We start from the raw sequence: 24175 nt of genomic DNA, 5'->3' as shown, positions 1-24175 counted from the left end.
TTTTACAAAGGCATGCTAATATTACTGCAAGATAACAAGAAATCATGTCATATGACTTCATATAATTCTTTTTTCCTTTTTGTATCTTTTATCATTGGTGTATGAGTGAGATCCCACTGCATATGCCTTTTTTATTATTATTATTATTATTAAATATAAGTGCTGCTTTTGATTCGTGACACACAAAATAATTCCACACTTGAAGGGGAAAAAAAAGTAACTAGATTGATAGCAAACCAAAATTGTAGAAAATAAAAATTAAGTAGTCGATAAACAAATGTGGTCACCATTTAGTAATAAAGCAATTGGAAAATGGAAAACCAACACATCGCACTACCATTACCTAGATTCACACTAAATGCAAGCACCATAGGTCATACAATGAAAATCAATTCTTAATATCAATGGGTGGACCCCAAAATTGAATTATTTTTTTTAAGGGGCAATTCATTCCACTTCCCATTCGGATTTGCCTTTATTTTGACGTGACTGATGCGAATAGTATAGCCTGTTGGAAAATTCAAAATGCATGAATACAAAATCAGCTTAATAAAATAATAATAAATATATATATATGATAAATTTCGCTATAAAATGCACTTTCGCTTTCTGACATAAACTTTTATTATTAATAATAATTGTTAAACATGGATATTCCGAAGGAATAAATGTGTTTTAAAGTAAATCTATAAGTATGGATGTCTAATGTGTTTTTATCATATAAATATTCATAAAAATAATAATTTTTAGATAAATCGCAGTCAACATTATTATATAAAAATGATAATTTTTCAAAAATAATCATCTTTGTAAACGAGCATACTATAAAAACTTAATGATGTCTACATGTATAAAAGATTTTTTAAACCAGAGGCATCCAATTGAATTTTAACCAATTTTCAATAAGCTAAACCATATTTACGCGTGTAAAATAAAGTTGGAGGTCATGAATCCCAAACAGATGAGAGGAGAAAATTCTCTCTAAATAATAATAAAAAATAATAAAAATAAAAACCCATATTAACGCGTCAATAAAATAAAAATAGGTGGACCCCAACTGCGGTCCAGTCTATTTAAAGCCCTCCATCCTTATGGGGCCCTTTCTATATATACAACCCCTTGGAGCTGCTACTGCTCCGCTGCCACTTAGTTCCACACACACACTTCTCTCTCTCACATGCAACAAAGTCCACAAAAGACTTCCGTTTCCAAAGTAACAAAGCAAACCACTCACTGAGTCTCTCTCTCTCTCTCTCTCTCTTTGAGAATTGGCTGACCATGGCTTCCTGCGTGACCGACACGGCTCGAAGCTTAGCCTGCAGAGATGGCCACGCGGCTTCTCAGCTGAAGTTCGTCTCCATCTTCGTCATATTCTTCACGAGCATCATCGGAATAGCTTCTCCAGTACTCCTCGCTCGTTTTTTCCAAGGCAGACCCGCTTACGAGAAAGCAATCCTCGTCATCAAGTGCTTCGCCGCAGGAGTTATCCTTTCCACCTCTCTCGTCCACGTCCTCCCCGACGCCTTCCAAGCTCTCTCCGACTGCCAGGTCGCCACGCGCCACCCCTGGAAGGATTTCCCCTTCGCCGGATTGGTCACCTTGGTTGGAGCCCTAACTGCTCTCCTCGTCGACGTTACCGCCAGCTCGCACGTCGAGAGCCACGGCCACGGCCATGGACAGTACAAACCGGTGGGGACTCAGGAGGAGATGGTGGCGAAGAAATCGGGGCCGCTGGAGATTGCGAAATTGGAGGGCGGTGGGAATCATCATCACCACGAGGCGGCGGAGATTGCAAGCACGGCGGAGGAGTTGATGAAATTGAAGCAGAGACTGGTATCGCAGGTGTTGGAAATTGGGATAATATTCCACTCGGTGATAATTGGGGTGACGTTGGGGATGTCTCAGAACCAGTGCACCATTAGGCCTTTGGTCGCTGCTCTCGCTTTTCACCAGATTTTTGAAGGCATGGGTCTCGGTGGCTGCATTGCTCAGGTACTTGTTTTTTTTTAACTCCCTCTGGATTCCATTCCTACCGCCTTTTTTGCTCATTCATTTGGATAACAAAACAATCCTAAGATTTTTGATATTTCTGGATTTGGATATTGGGTTTTGGCCCAATTCTATTCTGCTTAATTAATTAATTCTCCAGGCCCTTGTAGAAGTAGAAGTATGCATCTCTTATCCACGTGGTTTGGTATATTCATTGTTCTACTTGGTTTTCAGGGTCAGTGTCTACTGTCTACCAAGTTTTTTGCACTGCACTCTGAAAGTTACTACGAATTCCAATAAAGAAGATTCTTGAGAATGAGGATAAGCATTATTGAATTATGATTGCCTCTTAATTTTTTAATCAGTAATTGACATTAATTAAATGCTACAATTTAAAATATACATATATATATATATATATATATATTTATATATTTTGTGGTGAAGCAAAGAGGCCAATGTGTAAAATATAATTTGTTTAGAACAATATATATATATATATATATATAATTTGTTCACTTTTAGGTAATTAACATGATTACTTGTTATTCATACCAAACTTAGCATAATATTTTTCTTATATCATTTTGCTTTTTTGAAAAAATGAAACTTAGACGATTAATATTCGATAGCGTCAAAAGCTTTTACATATTCACATGATGAACCCCTTTTTTTTATTTTTTATTTTTTTTTAACTTGAGTAAGAGTAATACAGTGTAAGAAAATGAATCTCTTTCTTTCTCTAGCTTTCAATTGGAACATTGTTCCGCAACACATATCTTTTAATATTGAATAAATACATCCAACTACATAATTTTCTATAGGTTTTTCATTATTGTTTGTACATTATCACACATACCATTATTTATTTTGTTTTATTTTTTTTTAACCAAGACATACTTTTTTTAAGGATTAAGAAGATTTATCAAATATTAAAGTAATGTCTATTATATATTTTACAATATGAATTATATTAGGTAACTTCTATGAATATCGAAAAGGTTGCATTCTGATGACTTCATATGGTAACTGAATACGCAACACACAGATATGGACGCTTTAAGGCCCTCACAAAAGCCAATAATGTATTAGACCTCGGTTAAAGGGGTCAAAATTATGAAAAAGCAGACCAAAAGAAAAAGCATAAAAAACAAGAAGAGACATAAAAGCATAAAAAACAAGAAGAGACATTGCTTTACCTGGTTTTTGTAAGTTGTCTTCGTTAAGCAACACACTATAGCATTTTTTTTCTTTTTCTTTTCCTTTTTTTTTTTTTAAAGCATAATAAAGCTATCCATCGCTAAAAGTATTGGATAATAGGGGCTATTTTTAAAATTATTGCTAATTAGCTTTTGTGACTTTCCAAATGAATCAGATCGAAATTTGAGACAAATAAACTATGCATTTGAATAATAATTCGAATATTGTGTTTTATGCAGGCTGGATTTGGGTTAGGAACAACAGCATATATGTGCTTCATGTTTGCAGTCACAACACCAATGGGAATAATAATGGGGATGATCTTATTCTCCGTGACAGGGTACGATGACAGCAGCCCAAATGCATTGATAATGGAGGGTTTATTGGGTTCGTTTTCTTCGGGTATACTAATATACATGGCTCTTGTGGATCTTATCGCTCCTGATTTCTTCCATAACAAAATGATGACTTCCATTTCTTGGATGAAAAAGTCTTGTTTCATCGCTCTTGTTCTTGGCTCTACATCTATGTCTATCTTAGCCCTTTGGGCTTAAATTTTTGTTTTTTTTTCTTTCTCCTTTTAATAAACAGAGAATTTCACCCGAAAGAAATGATATGAAATGTAAATGTACACACATGTCAAAAGTTGTTGGGTTCTTATTCTCCTTAGTAGACCAATTAAGTAAAAGATAGAACGATGGATTTAATTACAATGAATCTTCATTCCTTATGAGCTTAAGATATATTAAGATATTTTTTTATTAAAAAAAAAAAGTAATAATATACCGGTATAAGGATTCAAATTTATAATATTTGAAAAAACAATGACTTTACCATTAAAATATTAAAAAATACTATATTAAAACTTTAATAAAAAAAAAATAAGGAGATATTATATATACATATAGTCTTCTTTAATTAGGATATATATTAAACATGTTGTAAAAGGCATGACCTTTTGCAGCATGTTGTCTCTTATAAATGTGCTGATTCTATGACTCAGAATATTTTGATCTTCAAAATTTTCGTATACAGGTATATACGTGTATATATGTAGCGTTGGGTTTTCTCGTTGGTTGGTCTGATCTTTTAGCTTGCATTAAGTGGAAGGCAAACTAACCAGCTTTTTTTTTTTTTTTTTTGTTACTTCACCACTCTTGTAGCTTGTTTGTGTCTTCTATGTCATCTCCAACTCTCTCTCACAATTAATAAAGGTTAAAAAGACACCCAAAAAAAAAAAAAAAAAAAAAGTAGGCATACATGTCTCGCTGAAATATAAATAAAGTTAAAAATGATTGCTATTTGCTAATTAAGTGGAGAAGACAGTGTGCAATGTCTTTTAGAACTGATCAACTTTTTAATATATACAATTTATATGGTCCCATCTATCCACTGATTGCCTTCATCTGTGTTGAATGATTTAACGTATCCACTTGCCGTTAATACGAGTTATATTTTAATAACGTTGTCTTTCACAGACTGGTCCCGTAGCTCAGTTGGTTAGAGCGTTGGTCTTATGAGCCGAAGGTCGCGGGTTCGAGCCCCGCCGGGACCAATTTAACATTTGTGGTTTTTTAAATGCGCTCTATGGTGAGATACATTGGAATGAACATTTTTAGACGTTCATGTTGTTTTGTTGTCCAACTGAATAGCAATGCTTTATTGAGAACATCTACCTCCTCTTGTTCTCAATCCACAACAATAATACCTGATTTGTTCGCAATCCTTTATAGCTAGTCTATATTTTTTACATATATAGACATTGGGCATAAATATGCTGCGTTGCTTAAGCTGTGGTGCACATCGTCCATTTAGGCTCCGTTAAAACAAATTTTGTACACCAGGTTTATGTTCTGTGAGAGTTATAATACAAATATATAGAAAGCCAAAGAGTTGGGAGGTTTAATCATGAAAATTGTGAACTATGTATGTAGACCTGGTTGGTAAACTCTTGGATCGAGTAGTAACCCAAAACCAAGTTTAATCAGTCAACAAGGATTCTTATTGGTGGTATGCATTGCATTGTCCAAACTAAGAAAATAGACAAAAAAAAGCACAAATGAGAATGTGTTTGCCAGAATTCTCTAACAATGGCACATGCATTATTTATATTCTTTCAGGACGTAACTGTAATGGAAGAATCGAGTGCATGAACCATGGACCAGAAAAGGCAGAAACGTAAACTACTTAAATTTATCTCTTTTTAGAAGCTCATTTTCTCTTTCTAATTAATCAAAAGTTTTTATAATTCAGCTTTGGAGGACTCCGTCAATCAACACGTACACATAGCATTATATATATACGCTTAATTACTTGTTTGGTCTCCCTCGGAAAAAAAAAAAAAAAATCATATCTTGATGAATAGAATATTAATGTATATATACGTATATCTTTTAAAATTCTAGACCAATTATTTCCATTTTTAAATTACATTTATTTTTACGTTTTTCAGACATAATTTTCTTTTAACTAAACAATGAAAACAAAAATCCTCCTCTATATATCTGCCACATTACAAAATTAATCAACTCTATATAAGCATAGTCAAGGCCGTTTTTATTTGTGATGAGAAGTTAATCTTAGAAAAAAAAAATTAAAAAAAATTTTACACTATGTTTGGATTGATGAAATAGTAAAAGGAATAGGAATGAAAGGATGAAATCTTGTATAGGTAAAATGAAGTGGAAAGGAGGAAAAAAAAAAAAAAAAAACAAAGGGAAGGAATTCATTCTATTATTTTATCCTACATTGTTATCCTCTCAAAATTGACAAAGAAACAGATAAAAAGAAAAAACGTTTAATGAATTTTTTTAATATCTTAAAATTACACTTATTTTTATTGTATGAAATTTTTTATATGATATATATATATATATATATATATATATATATATATATATATATATATATATATATATATATATATATATCATATAAAAAATAAAATGCACTCTTTTTTTTTTTTTTTTTTTTGTGGCAATACAAGTTCTATAGGTGTAAAGAATTCTTTTCTCAAGCATAACAATAATAATTAAAAAAAAGAAAAATGCCTTTTTTCTTTTCATGACAAATTGAACGATGGGATCCAATTCAAATTGATGTTTCGATGATAAATTTGTTTTTCTTTATGACTAAGAGGGAGAGTTTTAATTTAATTGAAAAAAAAAAGAAAAAAAAAAGAAGAAGATAAATTAATATACTAGCAAGTTGACAGTTTATAAAGTTTTTGTAATTAACCCAAAGGTACACATGCAAGTTGCAACTACCAAACTTATAGAGAAAGAAGAGTTGGCTTTTCAGAGTAATTACAATCATGGGCAGGCCATATTTTGTCATGGTTCTAAAGCTCTCATACTTCTTTTCTTTATACATATCCCCAACACCCCCACAGCTCTCTTCCACCGCCATACACACTATTTACTTTCACCACCCACATAACCTTTTCTTTAATGGCCTCCCAAGACTCTAACCACCACCTCCTTCACTGGCATTTCTCTCATGACCTCAACCACTCTTCTTTCCACCTCTACGGCCGACGTCTTGCTCTCCTTCTCATCTTCTTCTCCATTATCATCCTCGCCATCTGTTTCCTCTACGTTCATTCTGTCTGCTTCGCGCGCCGCGTCGCCTCCGCTGCTGCGGAAGCCGGTGCGAGCAGCTCTGTGGGGTCGCGCCCGACGTCTCGGTCGTCGGGGCTCGATGCGGCAACCATTGGTAGCTTGCCGATATTCTTGCACCGGTCGTCGGGGGGTAGTGGATCGGAACAAAGCGAATGCAGCATTTGTCTCGGGGATTTTCAAGAGGAGGAGAAGGTCAAGGTGTTGCCGGAATGCCAGCATGCTTATCACTGTGAATGTGTGGATAAGTGGCTGAGTGAGCAGTCTAGTTGCCCTCTTTGTAGAGCTTCTTTGATCCCAGTTGACTCAACAGTTTGAGTAACTCACTCACTTATTTTCTGCTCTTTATTATTATTATTTTGCTTCCAAATAACCAAAGAAAGAGAGAATGAATTATAATTAGATCATCAGCTAATTATATTAACTGAGAATTAACGGATGTATATAGCAACCTATAACATTTTCTGTAATTAATTTTCATTTGCTTTTCTACTTCTTGTTAATTGCAATATTTACTTACCTTCAATAATTTGAAATGTAAATTTTCTATGAATTTAATTTTTTATCTTATGATCAATTTTGTCAGCACAGTTTAGACTGAAATGGATCTATATGTATTTAATTATTAAATATCATTTCGTTTTTTATTTTTTATTATTATTTTTTTTTTATTCGTGTAATTTCCTACTGGTGGCAAGGCAATTCAATTGAGCAGTGTTTGAATAGTAAAAAATTGGTCTAGCAAGAGCTGGAGCTAGCTCTGTCATGCCTTATTTAATTGTCATAAACTAAAAAGATTATTTCAAGAGGAGGTGTTGAACATATTTTTATATATGCTTTTATTTTAAAGGTACATTTTCCCTTTCTAATACAAATGATGAAATGAATCAAGGTTGATTATTGGACCATGACTAGTAGGAATTTTATGGATTCACTTTTCTCGTTAAAGTTATTACTTTTATAAAAATTAAGCAATAATTATCATATCACGTATATATGAGATCTAGAGTAATCACCAATCATCAATCCTATTCAATTAAATTTGTTGATCGTAAAATTCACAATTAGCGATAAGTTTAATGCAAGTGCCCACTAAGTGTTATGCTATTTGAAAATTACTGAGCAAAATAATTGATCAGTTCCTAATTTATTGGCAAAAAATACAAAAGTACACATTCAGTCAGAAATAAACATTAAGCCAATGAACCTCTCTCAAAAAATAAAATGAGAAAACTCTTACAAAAAAGTACTAAGTAACATACTGAAGAGGAGGAAGAAGAAGAAGAAGAAGAAGAAGAAGAAGAAGAAGAAGAAGAAGAAGATTAATCTAAAGGAAGATTTCCCTTTGTTTTCTTGTGGCATATTCACTCAAGGATAAAATCTCTAACGGTTTTCCAAAACCTTTTCATTAAAAGTTGAAGGCTGCAGAGGAGAAGAGCAGTTTCGTTCGCTAGCTCATAATTTAATCAATGAACCTCCAATAAAAACTGAAATAGTATTTTTTTATTGGAATAATTATATTCTAAAACAATAATTGTTTTCGTACGATCCTACTAGATAAAATGACGACCAAAGGAGTACTAAAAAAGATAATCTCTTATGTTGTAATAAAATATTAATCTTTTACAATTTAGGTTGAGTTCTACCATGTTATCATTAATAAACGCTAGCTCTTTGGCTTTCTTATCTATAAGAAGTTCATCAAAACCAAAAATGTCAAAGTAGAAGTTGTTTGGATATATATATATATATATATATATATATATTATTTTTATGATGCAGATATATGCATGATTATGATATTTAGATATATTTTTAAATATATTGATTTTTAAAAAATTATCGCTTGTGGATAATAATATGCTTTTTGCTTATACGGAGATGCATGTTAAAATCATGCAAGCATACATATCATAAAAATACACTGCATGTATGTGCCCAATTTAACTATGTTTCATGTGCTTGTTATTTTAGCTAGAGATTAATTTTCATGTATAATTTCTAGTTTTATAATAATTAATGTAATAATGATCAAGTAACATAAGATGTATATATAGATTATAGTCCAAAAAAAAACCTTATAGTAGGAGAGTAATCTAATAAATCTCTTATCCATGATAAATTATATTTATTTAATGAAAAATCATAAATATATATGTTCGGTGTTACATTATATATGAATTACGGCCTGGGATTTGCACTTGCAAAACGGAATTGCCGTAATCGTAGGTAATCTAAAATCTAATCTCTCTCATTTTGTTGTTAATTTCAAAGTAAAGATTAAATGCTGAAATTAGTATAGCCCAAATTTATGCACATAATCTGGTCTACTTTTGCATTGTGTCTCTCTCCCAATCCTTTTGGTTCAACTCTGGTGCTCAAAGCTTAATTAGGCTAAACAAAAGCCTGCCCTACAGCTAGTCTCATCAAATGGGCCTAACCCTTTCATCAAATTGACCAGTAAGATTCAGAAATTGTTGTCCAAAAAAAAAAAAAAAAAAATCAGAAATCCATTTTCATTTTAAAATAAATAAATAAAATCAGAAATTCATATTTTATTATGCAAAAGAAAAGAAAAGAATTTTAGCCCAAAAAAAAAAAAAAAAAAGATTTTCTTTTTAGAGTTTTGCAATTTGTACCATTGGTCCGGTAAAACCCATGCTGACGAGTGAAAATTGCATGATCCCGAAATTCGGTGGTCTCTAAACACAAAAACTATCACATTATGTCGGTTTCATATGTGGGCCCACATAATTTTGTATTTAGGGACCATCAAGTCCTGGATCCATAGAATTTTTTGCTCATGCAAAGTTCTTGATCGGCTTCATTGAATGTCTTTTTGATATTTTTAAAATTAAAAATTTCATATAAAAAGGCGAACTCAAAATGATAGTACTGAATTTATCACACTTGGATGCATGGGCATATTGATCTTACTTGAGATGGACATCAATAACAATAAATAATATATGTATATATATATAATTTTGATATAGTAAAAGATAATAATATATATATATGGTTTTGATATTGCAGAGGAATCATGGAAAGGAACTGTAAAGTATAAGTAACTACGGCCGTCAGGTTATTAGAATCACACATATACTTTGAAAATGTGAAGTTTCCAACTATCAATTGGTGTTAAAGCATGAATTGGAGCCCCATTAGGGTTAGTTCACTTTGCTTTTGAAAAAAAAACTGTCAATGTAATTTAAACCAAATTATATATATAGACCATATAAACATGAAATATAATTATGGGGTTCGATATCTTAAACAACTCAATGATCTTTTGCTTTAAACCGATTAGAATGGCTAGAAGTAATGGAAAAAGATATCAATTTTTTTTTTTTTAAATTTGATTTCATAGAGCTGGGCACCAAAATCAAAAGTTTTTCTTTTTTGGGCTCAAATATACCAATTTTTTTTCATTTGAAATTGTGGCCATTGTTTATTACACCTATGATATCATCTCATCGATATGATATGAGAAAATGTTGAATTTGAAGCTTCAATATCCAAACTTTACAAACTTAAATTTTTATCTGATAATATATAATCCAATTTTCCAGATAATAAAGAAATTGAAGGAAAATTTTAGTCTAGTATTTATTTATTTTTATTTTTTGCCAAAAAATTAGTGTGGTATCAACCATTTATAATTGTTGTTTAACATTGTAATCATTCTATATATATATATAATGTAGTATTTTTTATATCAAAAAGAAAACAAAATGCAATCCAAGGTGGGTTTTAATTTGGGTGCATGTTAATTTGGATCTCTATAATTGAGAATCACATATATTTGGGGCTTAAAGAGGGAAAAAAATAATAAATAATTGGGAGCATAATTAGGAAAAATAAATATTTGATTTGATAGGATTAAATTATTGAAATATTAGATGAAAAAGGATGTTTAGATAGGCTTAGCAAAATCTCACATGACGTGATAATATCACACGAACTCATAAGATATTTTGTGAGTTTGGATTGATAATATTGTATCGGATCCGTATTAGTGTCACCAATAAGACATAATAAATTAACAGGTTTTAAAAAGTAAAACACGAATAATACATGATAAATTCATTAGGTCCATTAAAAAAAGATATTTTTGTAATTATATAAGTTTTATAATATTGAAATTATTTAATTTATTGTTAAACATGTATTAATTTGTTCTTTTTTAGTTTAATTTTAAAAAAAATCTAAAATAAACAAGTTTTTTTATAAAATTTTTTGAAAAAATATTATTTTATTATTTGAAAGCTAACTTAAATTTTAAATTTTTAAATTTGTATATATTTTTAATGGGTTAACAGATCAGATAATGGGTTACACGATAATTTAACGAATGAATTCGTATTTATCTATTTTCACACAAAAACTTAATGGTTCGTGTTTAAATTATCTAAATCTTATACGAACACAACGCAACATAATACAAATAAGATTCAACATGACACATTGTCAGGTCTATATTTAATATATATATATATATATATATATATATATATATATGAAATTTAAGAGTTTATAAAAAGTTAAATATATAACATTAAATTAGACTAATAAATCTAAATTATTTGTTAAAAATCTTTGTCAAAAATTTGTATTTAAAGAATGCTCCTCTTAATAAAATATATAAATTAGATGTATGTACTTTATTAAAAATAAAAATTATGATATAATATATATAATTCATTCTTTATTAAAAATAAACATTATAATATAATATATATAATTCATTCCGATACAATCATTTTATTCTATTTATTCTATAATCCATATCACTTTGACAAATGCTGAGTTTCCAAATTAGTGACTGACGAAAGGACGACTTATTCAACAATATTTTGTTTTGTTAAAAAATTTATATTACATATTTTCATGCCCTGTAATTTGCTTTCATTTTCTAATTAAAAAAATAAATAATAATTATATAAATACATAATGAGGACATGAATGCGCCAAATGAATGCATATCACCAAAAAAAAAAAAAAGAAAAAAAAAGAGAGAAATGAATAAGCCAAAGCATCGTATCCAGGCAAGGATATGCATTAAATGCAGAGCATATGTCCTCCCACTATTGCATGCAATAGGAGCAGCATCAGATTTTGGACCATTCTTCTTCTTCACTACTAATATGACGCAAAAACACCCTTCCCTTCACTAAATCATTGACCGCAAAACGTGGAAGAAAAAAACAAAACAAAACCAACAAAAAAAAAAAAAAAAAAAAAAAAACTGTACCAACAGCTTTTGTCTTTATCAACACCTACAGTCCACTGCACACTTTATCACAAATTTTTTTTTTTTTTCCATTTTCCAGTCAAACAAACAGCTTTTACGGGTCACAGGATTTACAAATCATAACCACCACCACCACCATCATCATCATCATCTCTTCTTTTATCATTTTTTCACAAACAAACTCAGCAATCCAATCAGCCGTAAAATAAAAAAGTGGGGTACCAATATTTGATCAAATTATTGATTCTCAAATAATCAAAATAAAAAGTGTTTGATTTGGAAAGCAAAAGGAAATTTAATCATCATCTAAAATGGGAACCAAATTAATAATAACAATGCAGATGCAGCATTGAAAAATGGATCATGATTCAGAATATCAAAAAGATTAATTCCAAGAGCCTATACAACTGGGTTTTACAGAGAAACTGGGGGTATATAAAAATATGAACAATATATATTGGGCATTTTGGTTTTTCTCTCTCTCTCTCTCTCTCTCTGATAAGAAGCTAAATCTCACTCACATTAGTTGCGGGAACAACCTTGTTTTCTGATTTGTTCCTGCTCAGAATTCTCTTCAAAGAACACCCAAATGACGACGACGACAACGACGACGAAGATGAAGAAGAAGAAGACGGCGATGATACACAATCGCTGCCCATGACTACACTCTGAACATCCCCAGAATTCGAAATTTCAATCACCGTCTCCATTAATGCAGCAGATCCACCATTGATAAGCCTTAATCCTGCCGACCCATCAACCGTCGACACCGTTGTTTCCGATGAAATTATCCCGTCGTTACCCGCCTGACCGCCGACACTCGCAGAGGACTTGCCGTCGGACGTCGTCATCACTGCCACTGGAGCTCTGCAAATGGGGCAGTTGGAGTGCGAACCCAACCACATATCGATGCACTCGACGTGGAAAGCGTGATGGCATTTGGGTAAATTCCTTCCGATATCATCGTCTTCGAAGTCGCTAAGACAGATGACGCATTCAAGCCCGTGGTTGTGCTCCTCCGATTTGTAAACGAAGAGAGGAATGGCAGATATAACGGAGGGATCGAGGCCTTTGGTGGAAGTGCCAGAGAGCGAGGCGAGGTCGAAAGTGAAGGTGGGGAAGTTATGGAAACGGGTCGGGCCGAGAACCCGAGAGACGGTGATGGAGCTGCTACGCCTTCTGTGGTGGTGGGCATGGGCTAAGAACCATTTGGCGTAGACATGGAGAAGCAAGACGAAGAGGACGACGAGGAGCAGAGAGACTAAAGCGGCGAGCATGACATTGCCGTCGTAGGAGAAAATGCTGTCAACGAAGCGATTCAGTGGGTTGGTGGTGTGAGTCGGCGAGTGAGTCGGACTCAACATTATTATTATTATTGCTACTCAAAATGGTCTCCTCTCTACTTGTTGTTTGTTCTGGCTTGTTAATTCTTTTTATTCTCCTTCTTCTTCTTCTTCTTCTTCTAGTTTCTGTTCCTACTTGCTTTGCTGACGTGAAATTGAAGTTCGTTGTTGTGGAGGGTATTAAAATTACGAGGACAAACACTTGCGTTTGTTGGTCATCAACTTACACACACCGCTCTCTCTCTCTTTCTCTCTCTCTCTCTCTCCCTTTCACGGATAGCAGAAGAGTGTATAAATATATAATTAAAATATAATATGAAAAAAAAAGAAAAAAAGGTATGAATTGTGAAGTCAAAAGGGAATCCCTCTATCCCAGGAAGTAATGGGAATCATGCATTTGGAAGCGAGAAAGAAAGAAGTAGAAGAAGAAGAAGAAGGGGCTGAAATGAAGGACTCGTGAAGGCGACGGCAGAAGAAAGAGACGGTAAATGGGATCCCAAGAAATATTTATTTTAGATTACATCTTTCAAAACCATTCTGTTTCTTTCTTTCCCTTTTATTTTTTTTTATTAATTTTTTTTTTTTCTTTTAATGTGTTTGGGTCTTTCGCTTCTTTTAATATTATTTTTTTTGTTGTCTCTTTCTTTGTTTGATAGGCTACGGCTCTGGCGGTAGACTGTGAGAGACTGAGCAGGGACCAAAGTTGGTCCCATTATAATGAAGAATCAAAGAGGTCAAATTTATGATTCAAGGGTCCCATGTGAACATTATTATATAACCCATAATTTTTTATTTTATTTTTTTAATTTTCTTTGACTCTACTGCCAAGCCTAGAAGTCTGACTGACTGATTGCCTTAAATGTTTTAAAATATTTCCTCCACCTTTTTTTGCTGCATGTTTTTTGGGCAAGAAATCAAAACTTTTTTAACACTATCGGCTCGGCTCGGGCTCGTGACCTCCAACCCATCTTCAGGGGCAACCTTTCACACGCTTCAACAAGTAAACTTCTTCTTCTTCCCTTGGATTCTACGCACACGACTAAGACCAGTGTCTAATATTCTGATATAGCTACACGTAGTAGACCATTTGTGGACAAAATATTCAATCAACTTTTTTCAGAATCCAAACGGCTATAAAGAGTGAAAATTATTCTTGGAGGAAATACAAGATCAAATTATAAGAGAGTGAACATTTCAGTATGCGGGATTACATTCTTTTCAATTGTCAACAGCTCTTTTCTTTTCTTTCCTTTTCATTCTTTATAATTAATGGACAGATTATACTTGACATCTATGTAGAGTTACAGAAGAAAATCAATTGTAGAATACATAGTGGGACATTTGCAAGAGCAATATGATATCGATTTTGAAGATTGAAAATTTACGGAGTAATGGTTATATTAGGTAACAAGTTGACAAATATATGCTACTTGTACATGTTGCCAACGAATGAAAATTAAAAGAATGAGAAATTCCTCCGGCCAGCACTTAGAAAAGTCACAACGCTTAGTTTTAAGCATACTTGTTCAGTCCATGAGTTTGTACCTCTTTTCCTGAACACCTGAAACTCCCATTTGTATCTCTATTATGGTATGAAGCGGTATCTGAAAAATGGAAAATCTATTTGTTAGATCGTTACTACAAAGTATGTATGGTAAAACCTTACTTTTTATGTGCCAAAAGTCTAATCTAACAACTACTTTGCCCATAAAACAAATTATAACAAGGAGTCGTCGCTAGAATATGACATGATAAGATATCAGTGCCATCTAAAGGTAGTAATAAGAACGTTAAACTCAGCAAATAGTAATAAGAACGTTACACTCAGCAAATCAAAGGAAACAGAATCAAGATGCAACGAAAAGAATACTTATTTATCCTAATTACCTCGATATGAGGAACTTCTTTCAGGGGTCTATCAGCAAAATAAGAATATAAAGCCCGTAGCACCGCCTGTAATAATAAAGCATGAAGAAACTTATAATAATATTATGAACAGAAAATATTATAAGGAAGAATAGAAGCTAGATGCATAACCTGGTGAGATATCACAACCACAGGTGCCCGCTGTCGCTCTAGTTCAATAATTACAGGCTCTAGCCTGCAATTTTGGAAGAACTTAATTCTAAATAGGTGGCACAGTAAAATGTACTACTTGTTAAACTGCAAGTTACAAACCTTTGAATCACATCCAAATAAGATTCCCCACGAGGATATCGATACCTCAGCTTGTCCTTCTTACGTGCCCTGAAATTGATGAAAAAGGATAAGGCACAGTAATCCAGTAAACCACCAAATGTTGTTAAGCAAACAGACCATCCTCTGTTTACCATCATCACCAATGTTAATGTCATTAAATATCACCCAAAAAAAAATAACAATAATAAGGAAAGAACTCCCATATTTTCTACCAGTTCTACTATTGCACAGAGAGAGAGAGAGAGAGAGAGAACTGAAACATACTCATACTCCTCTGGCATGTTCTTCTTTATTTCTTCATATGTCATTCCATCACATACCCCAGCATATATCTCATCCAGTGCACGCCATTGTATCTACCGAATTTAAATAACAATAGTAATAATAAAATTCTCTGAAAAAATTGAATTATAATCAAATTCCTAGGTCATTATCAACTAATCATGGCTGAAGTATATAGCTTGAGAGACAGGAAAAGTCAGTTATATTCCTATGGATACCCACTAACCTTGGGGAACCCACCAAGGTGACTTGCTGTCAAAATTGTCCGCTGTAGTGTGCTTGTCCAAATCTTATCAATGGCAAAATCATAAAAAATCAATTGTATTTGTTCAGTTTGTCATATTATTTTCATAACAAAGAAGTAAAATGGATAATTTAAATATGCAAATTTAACAACTGATATCAGAAATTGAAGCAAAGGACATGTATGCATCACACAAATATACAAATTAAAAGGTGGAAAGGAATTCAAAGCTAGAATAATGTGATTTGAATAGAAAAATAACTCTACTCAGGTCTTCATTCTTTTTAAAACTTTAGTTTCATTGCTTAACAGCAAGTTGATTATTTCTGGCTCTTCATTGCTTCTAGAGACCAACCCTAGTTATAACTTATTTGGAAGCAACAATGAAATTCTCAAATTAAAAAAGCAGGAAATTTCACATTTCTAACTCAACAGAAGCAGCACAATCACATTTCTCAGGCAATAAAACATAAATGTAGAGGACATGCAAATTTGCTGAGAGCCAAAGGGAGAAATAGAAAATCAGAAGAGGTACGGAAGCTTGGAATGAGAAAGTATGTGGGTGCTTACAGAAGCAGCCCGCTCTGATTTCAGTCGCTTTTCAACAAAGTTAGAAAGTTTCTTTGCATAAATCTCCCCCTTATCACTGTAGAAAAGAGTTTCAGTACTTTCATATCGGTTATCATAATCATGCATTCTAAGAAAGTTCATATCTGTTATCATAATCATGCAGTCTGAGAAAGTAATAAGTACTAGAAATTTTTAGAACATAACCAGTAATGTTTTATCTTGAAGTGTTGGAAGTACCTCAAAACCGTATCACCCCCAATTCTGCCCCTAACATTATCCTTACTCTCTCCATGTCTTGTAAGTAAGATAGGCCGAGGAGTGAGATGTGTATTCACCTACAAGAACAATTATGTGGAAATAATATGGAGTAGAAGGAAAAAATGTATAATATAAAAAATAATAAAATAAAAAATTAACATGTCAACTAAAGATATCTCAATCAATTGAAATCCAAGGGGACCACAATGAATACCACTAAGCCATAAATAAGAATGCATGATTGCATCCTAGGAGCAAAAGTAAAAGGAAAATAAGATTGTCATTTTAAGCCTTAAAATGGCAGGAAAATGCAGTTCTACTTAAGCATAACAACATACCAAGAAGAAAACAATTCTTCCAGGAAGATAGCCACTGATATTGTTGACCTGAACCAAATAAAAATATTATTAAGGTAAATATAGCAACAATACAAAGTTCGAAAATACATGAATATCCATTGAGATTTAAAAGGGAAAAAAAAAAACTAGTATTGTATCAAAAAAAAAAAAAATATATATATATATATATATATAGATAAATAAACCAGTAAAAGAATGCCAAAAACAGTCGTTACAGCTTATTTACATAAAACAGGAAAAAACTAAAAGAAAAATTATATGCACTTTTGAATAAAACATAACAAAACACAGCCATGCCCTTGGTGTATTTCTCTAATCGACATGTAAGTTAATTGTGAATACTCATGGCTGTTGAATATAAAAGTTGACTTGAATATATGCTGTAATCATGTCCCATGTTTTACCACCAAATACATATCTTAAACAATAATTTATGCATGTACGCAACGAATAGAAAAAAGGAAGCAGAAAATAGATAGTTTTAACTTACCTGTATTTGTCCACCATGTCCACTGACCATGTCAATCATTTTGATATATGATCCTTCTTCAACTGGCTCATAAACCTAGTAAAAGGTGCATAATTGCATAGCTTAACATGATACAGCATTCATAACAACCAAACAAACCTCGAACAGCCATCTAGGGTATTTTAGGGAACTACCTTTCCATAGTTAGCTAGTCGAGTTTTAAAGTCTTCCAATCCAGCCTCAAAATCTGGCCTGCAACAGGACAGTAAATTAGTATGCAAATCATCATCAATCAAAATAAACTAATGGTCTCAAAAGGTAACCATACTGTTCTGCATAGTCAGGACTTTGTTGAATTTTGAGACGTATATTCCTTTCTATGATACGTTCATCATTGCATATTGTTTCTAGAAAGATAATCTGCAATGAAACATATCAAATATACATGTAAACAAAAAAAATGCCAGCAGCTCAAAAATTTGCTAAGATTTTTCTTATATATATATATATATATATATAAGAACTATCTACCAATATGTCCATGGTACCTTGCATTTTCCTTCAGCCATTTTCATCAGCATATTCCTTCTTTTCTTGGTACTGTTTGTAGCATCAAATATTCCAACCTAAAAACAACTAAAGTTGATGAAAAGAAAAACATCAGGAAGAACCACAAAGAATGACAACATTCAACATCAAAGGACTTACCTGGCCACCTTCTTGCATCCAAGAGACCATGTCATCAAATGCTAAAGCTGCTACCTAGTAGCACGTGATATATTAAAACTATGTACAAAGAAAAAGATTAACGTCATGTTAACATACCAATCATCCATGAGAACACAAATTTACAAAGCACTATTTCAAGAATTAATTGGCCTTAGTGGGATAACATGCCCAATTTAGAAAAGGTATAGCAACTAATAACCATCTCTCCCCACTTAATATTACATCTCTGTTAAGGGGGAAAAAATAGTAAAAACAATAAAGAAAATCATCCCATAGATATAATTTAAAGTTTTCAGAAATGTAAGAATGCCTAGTAATGTTTGCTAATTCCGGTGCTAATTTCACAAGATTTTTTTTTTTTGGGAGGGGGGGGGGGACTGTAGAACATTAGGACTCACTCTCAAAGGGACTAATTTGAAATTTCTAAAGTCAATACACATGCTAGTCAAATGATTTTAAGATATTAAAATGCAACAAAACCATCAAGAGCTTTAACTCTTTTATCATTCATTACAAAAGGGACCGCACTCCAATAGAAATTATATCATCCCATTGATATAATTTAAAGTTTTCAGAAATGTAAGAATGCCTAGTAATGTTTGCTAATTCCTATGCTAGTTGCACAAGATTTGGTAGAAAAAAACCATAGAACATTACGACTCACTCTCAGAGGGACTAATTCAAAACTTCTGAAGTTAACACACATACTAGTCAAATGATTTTAAGATATTAAAATGCAACAAAATCATCAAGAGCTTTAACTCTCTATCATTCACTACAAAGGCGATTGTACTCCAATAGATGGAAATTCCAAGAAAACAAATATAATATAGTCCTACTGATATTTTTGATTCACATATTTACAAATACTTACTAATTTTTAATGATGAAAATGAAGAATGAAAGGTAAATCACTTGAGAAAGAAAGTAAGTACTAATAAATTAATCCACTAAGAAACATAAATTTGTTAGACATTCACCTCGTTACGTGCCTCAATGCCTTCAGGGTTATCAGCTCGGAAAAAGTCAGCAGTCTGCATCAATAAATATCTCACCCATTAAGACACATCGAAGAAAACTGACAAATCCAATGTAAAAATTTCTCTGATAATTTAAGAAAATCCAACTATCAAAATTGCAAACAGATGCCAAATGACAGAAGTATCAAGCTCAATGTATCAAGTGAAAAATGATATGATGCAAAGTCTAAGTAGAATACAATAAAGAACCACAACAATTATTGATCTTCACTATTTACTAACTAAGTTAATTTTCTTTCAAATATGTGTATCCTCCAATTCAAATTAACATATATATATATATATATATATGTATTACACCACTAGTAAAAATAAAGCACTTATAAGAGGCACCAAAATAACTTCATAATAACTGCTACCCATTTTTAAAGCCAAAATATCTGGCAATTAATAAAGCAACTAGAAATATAAACAATTTTAGACACCTGATTAGCTCCATGCTTTAAGCGTCGATACTGCAACAACCAAAGGGAAACCGTCATATAGGTAAAATCCATTTTTTGTACAATTAATTAACTACAGATTATAAGAAGGATGATAGATTTTCAATTGTAATTGTCAGTAACCTTTCCAACATTGAAATGTTTGGTTTCATGACCCAACCAGCGAAGATATCTTGTAAGCTTAGCCGCTGTAAAAGTTTTTCCACGAGCTGGCAAACCAACCTGCAGTTCAAGAAACATGTCAGAATTCACTGCTCTCAACATTCATGCATAAAGTTTTAGCCAACAAATGGAAACTGATGATATTGGCAGTTTATTCCAATATCCAAACATACAACAGAGGGCAACATCAAATTTTAATCTCTTTTAAAATAAAAACTAAGCCAAAAAAATAAGGGAAAGAGAGCTAGACAATACCAGGACAATCGCCAAATGTCTATCTTCCTTTGGTCCAAGCATTTGGTCAGCTACAGCTGCTGCTGCAACAGCTCCTGAAGCTTCCGGCATTGAATTCTAACAATCAACAGAAAAGACAAAGTTTTAAAAGAACTACCACTTCAATCAGCAAGTAATTTACTTTTAGTAATTGTCACAGAGAAGATCTTCTTCTATAACAACCTTGGTTTCTGTATCCAATTTGAGATCAACAGCGAAAGTACTAGAGCTAGACGATTTAACCAGCCTTGGAGATCCAACACCTCTATCCACAAAGAGACCTCTGTGACCATCTTGCTTTTGCAAAGGTGAAAATGTTCCCACTGATTTCGATTCTACCATCCCAGCTGATGAATACATCTTTACTGGATCTGGAACAACAATCTCCATCTCCTGAGTCGACAATTACATATGTATTAGATCCACAGATAAGTTTTTAACAAAGCAAGCATGCTACATAGGTATCCAGAAGCAAGACACATATAACCATATGTCGATTACCTAGTTCAAAGTCAACTAGCAGGTCTAACTTGATTACACTAGCAGCTGCATACAGTAAAAATTGAGGTTCCTACAAAAGTTGATATGAACAAATTGCAACTAGACAATGAAATTTTGGAAATAGATGCATGGGGAACATCATAACTGCCAGCTTAATACTCATATTTATAATGCATTCCAATTCCAGAGCCAAAATGAATCTACTAAAAAAATTTGCAACATGATCTACCAAAATAAACCTTAATGGTTGCAGGTCGATCCCCTGAAATACCACCACCATCCTTGAAGGAATTTGAAACATTTCCAGAGCCATCAGAGTTGGAGAATACCCCAGAATGGGTTAATGATCTCGGAGTCTCTGTCATGTTAGCTGCATAAACGAGACCTGAATTGGCAGAAGTAGACGGAGCTGGAACAACATAATGTTCAAGATCCAGCTCCAAAGTAGCTGCAGAGCCATTCTGCATTTAAAGAAATGGCAGAGATAAAAGAATAGTCAAGGACCAAGGTACCATAACAGTCATTCCAAAGCGAAATATAAAAATATTGCTTGCTTAGAAAATAATTATCTGAAGCTGAGAGCTTCAGACAGAGGTCAAAATAATCATCACAATTGTAATATATAATCCCCAACTGAGGATGTATTTAAGTAGGAGATGAAACATTTTAAATCCTTCACCAATAGGAAAAACGCAAAGATTCTTTTATATAAAGTATACCTCAGCACCCCTCCCTGGCACTGAATCTATACTGACATCAGGAATCCCGCGAACAGATGAAGGCCTGAGGTTCTCCTGATAAGCCCTCCAACTAGCTGCAAGATCAAATGGTGATACCCTGTCTGCTAGAATGAACACCCGATACTCAAGAACCTCATCATTGTTCAGCCTAAAAATAGCCAGCCTTGCATCACCCTGCAAAGTTCCTCCAATGAGCTGACGGTTTGGACCCTCCTCAACCACACAAGGTGAACTGTTGTACTTTGGCTTCAAAAGGAACTTGAAATCCAAGGTTTCTAAATCCAACACAAAATAACCAGAAAAACTAATAATAACAAAACCAACAAAAGAAAGCATAAAAAATCATAATAATAATAATAATAAAATAAAAAATAAAAAAACAATACTTCGTATGGCAAGTCTATGAACAAAGAGACCGCTACAGTTCTTTCCCTTTCTTGTTTCATATTTATTTTCTAATCTTTGAGAACAATAAACACCAACGACTTGGGGAAATATAATCATAGTCCAGTGGAGTACAGTAGCTAAAACAAGAAGTTCACTGAACATTATGAATATAACAAAAATATAGCATTGAATTTGCGCTTGTGTTCAGTTAACTGAGCTTCAGACAAACCATTATGGGTTCAATAAGCCAACAACACAAGTACAGTGATAATTACATTTCCTCGGTTTAAGTTCAGGAGACCAATAACGAACTCAAACACAAATACGAACCTAAATGAAATGAAAAATTACCGTGATTTGGGGGAACAACAAAGCTCAATTCCCACATTGACGCCGATTCGCGTTCCATAGAAAGCTAGCAAATCCCAAACAAACAAAAAGAAACAGAGCTTATTCTAAACCAGAAAGAAATGCAGCAACGCAAAGAATAAGAACCAGTTAAGAAAAAAGGAAAAAAAAATGAGACATACAGCTTTAGAGGAATCCCAAGAACCAACGATAGGAACTGAACCATAGACATGAGGAATGAGCTCGCCTTTGAGTTTATAATTCTCCATCTTCAACGATATATAGAGCTGCCCACCTGCATGGTCTAGGTTTTCCTCCTCCAGCCCTTCACCTCCATGTGAACCACCGTCCGTACTCTTCGACGCACTCGTACCCATACTCACTCGTTCCCTTTTCTGTCAACTCCACCCAAAGATACTTTTTTTTTTTTTTTTCCTAATTTTCTCAGCTTCCAAACACTTCCAAGTTGATATCCGAAGCTTTGATAATGACGAATTACATAGCCAGAGTTAGCATACAATCCAAAAAACTTAAGAAAAATTTTTACTTTTTGAGGCTGAGATTTTGGAAATTTGCGGAGGATTGGATAGAATACGAAGTGAGAGATGGAGAATCGACGGAAAAATAAAAATCGCGATTGCTTTTTTTTTTTTTTTGTGACGGGCGTTTAAAGTTGACTGTGCTTCTCTCTCCTGTTTGGATTATTTTCTCGATGAACAATCAGCCGAAGTTACGAAGCTCCGAAATCCGACGGTTGCTGGGCCTCTGGGCCCACTCTTGCAAAGGTGGTGTACTGACGTGGCCTCTTTTTTCCTCTAAATTTTTTAATCTGCTACTTCGCATTGATGTAGGGAATTAGGTACGTCTACTTTCTAAGTTCGACACGTGTAATGCTCATGAATTTCGATTGGTAGTTGGGTGGGTTGGCCGCATCTATCAAGTTTTTCCCACGACACGTGTCGGCTTGATGGGGGGAGTTTTTGGGGTGTGGAATATTTTGCTTGCGTGTCCACTACAATTGTAAGCTCGTGAGCTTGGCGCCACGGATCATGCCGGTTTTCAGGTAGTATATCTGCCACGTCACATATTATGATTTATCTTATTCTTTTTTTAAATATATTTTGTCCTTTGTTTTTCTTTATCTTCTTTTAAACCGAACCCAAGGATATCCTTCCCCTTTACTTGTTTTCTCTAATTTCTAGTACCTCTTAAGAATGAAGCATAAAAGCAATCTGCTTACCAAACAAAAGAAAAAGAAGGATAAAAGCAATCAACATGCATTAGAATCGTAAACAAGACTTCATATTTTGGAGTTTGACAAAAAAGGAGCATTTTCGCACATTCTCGGTGATAGTGAATCAGCACAAACCCTTCCAAAGTTTGTCATTGATACAATATTAGTTTAAAATCTCACATATATTTTTTTCATTGTAATGATAAAATTTTCATTTTGATTGTACATTTGGTTGGAGAAGTAGAATCTCCTCATGTTCATATATATTTTAACAATCAAAATGTGACCATGTGAAAGTTTTGGACTAATGCCGCACTATTACAATGTTTAGAAAATGCTAATGCTCATTCAAAATATTAGAGAGGATCAAGTGCAGAAAAATGAAACTTTAGGAACATTGTTGCTAAAAATCTTTTTTTTTTTTTTTTCAGCCAGCGCTTTCCATGTTTTATCCCATCAAATACTTATGCTCTACACATGATAATGAAATAAACTATAATATTCGACAAATAATTAAATAATTTTTTTTTAAGT

The 24175-nt window shown here is 33.1% G+C and overlaps 3 protein-coding genes and 1 non-coding gene across 6 annotated transcripts; 2 read left to right on the top strand and 2 right to left on the bottom strand.

Annotated features, from left to right (window-relative positions):
• The first annotated feature begins 1128 nt into the window (after positions 1-1128).
• On the top strand, positions 1129-3902 carry LOC107411493 (zinc transporter 6, chloroplastic). Of its 2 annotated transcripts, none has more exons than XM_048469182.2 (2): positions 1129-1992; positions 2224-2507. In XM_048469182.2, the coding sequence occupies exons 1-2, from the start codon at positions 1279-1281 to the stop codon at positions 2287-2289; spliced, it is 780 nt and encodes a 259-aa protein (XP_048325139.2). In that variant the 5' UTR covers positions 1129-1278; the 3' UTR covers positions 2290-2507. The 2 variants fall into 2 exon arrangements, with proteins under 2 accessions (XP_048325139.2, XP_015874576.2); XM_016019090.4 differs by lacking the exon at positions 2224-2507 and adding an exon at positions 3429-3902 and having other exon boundaries at positions 1130-1992.
• Positions 3903-4670: 768 nt separating this feature from the next.
• TRNAI-UAU (transfer RNA isoleucine (anticodon UAU)) lies at positions 4671-4744 on the top strand. Its single transcript has one exon. It is a non-coding gene; the product is annotated as a tRNA-Ile (tRNA).
• A 7680-nt stretch (positions 4745-12424) lies between these two features.
• On the bottom strand, positions 12425-14028 carry LOC107411506 (RING-H2 finger protein ATL63). The gene has a single exon (XM_016019105.4). The coding sequence runs from the start codon at positions 13422-13424 to the stop codon at positions 12567-12569; it is 858 nt and encodes a 285-aa protein (XP_015874591.2). The 5' UTR covers positions 13425-14028; the 3' UTR covers positions 12425-12566.
• A 708-nt stretch (positions 14029-14736) lies between these two features.
• Positions 14737-23093, bottom strand: LOC107411487 (6-phosphofructo-2-kinase/fructose-2,6-bisphosphatase). 2 transcript variants are annotated; one of them, XM_048468208.2, is made up of 23 exons: positions 22590-23093; positions 22411-22474; positions 21652-21947; positions 21172-21393; positions 20615-20824; positions 20414-20509; positions 20120-20218; positions 19979-20008; positions 19494-19547; positions 18493-18546; positions 18333-18410; positions 18113-18204; positions 17979-18036; positions 17806-17880; positions 17295-17342; positions 16936-17033; positions 16699-16774; positions 16111-16173; positions 15867-15958; positions 15582-15650; positions 15441-15504; positions 15291-15356; positions 14737-15007 (listed from the first exon to the last, which is right to left on the bottom strand). In XM_048468208.2, exons 1-23 carry the CDS (start codon positions 22782-22784, stop codon positions 14930-14932), a joined length of 2277 nt encoding a protein of 758 aa, XP_048324165.2. In that variant the 5' UTR covers positions 22785-23093; the 3' UTR covers positions 14737-14929. The 2 variants fall into 2 exon arrangements, with proteins under 2 accessions (XP_048324165.2, XP_048324166.2); XM_048468209.2 differs by having other exon boundaries at positions 22411-22514; positions 22590-22730.
• Between the last annotated feature and the right edge of the window lie 1082 nt (positions 23094-24175).

This window comes from Ziziphus jujuba, chromosome 10 (genome assembly GCF_031755915.1).
Source record: "Ziziphus jujuba cultivar Dongzao chromosome 10, ASM3175591v1".
NCBI classification, from domain to species: domain Eukaryota; kingdom Viridiplantae; phylum Streptophyta; class Magnoliopsida; order Rosales; family Rhamnaceae; genus Ziziphus; species Ziziphus jujuba.
This window is presented reverse-complemented; position numbering and strand designations above follow the sequence as displayed.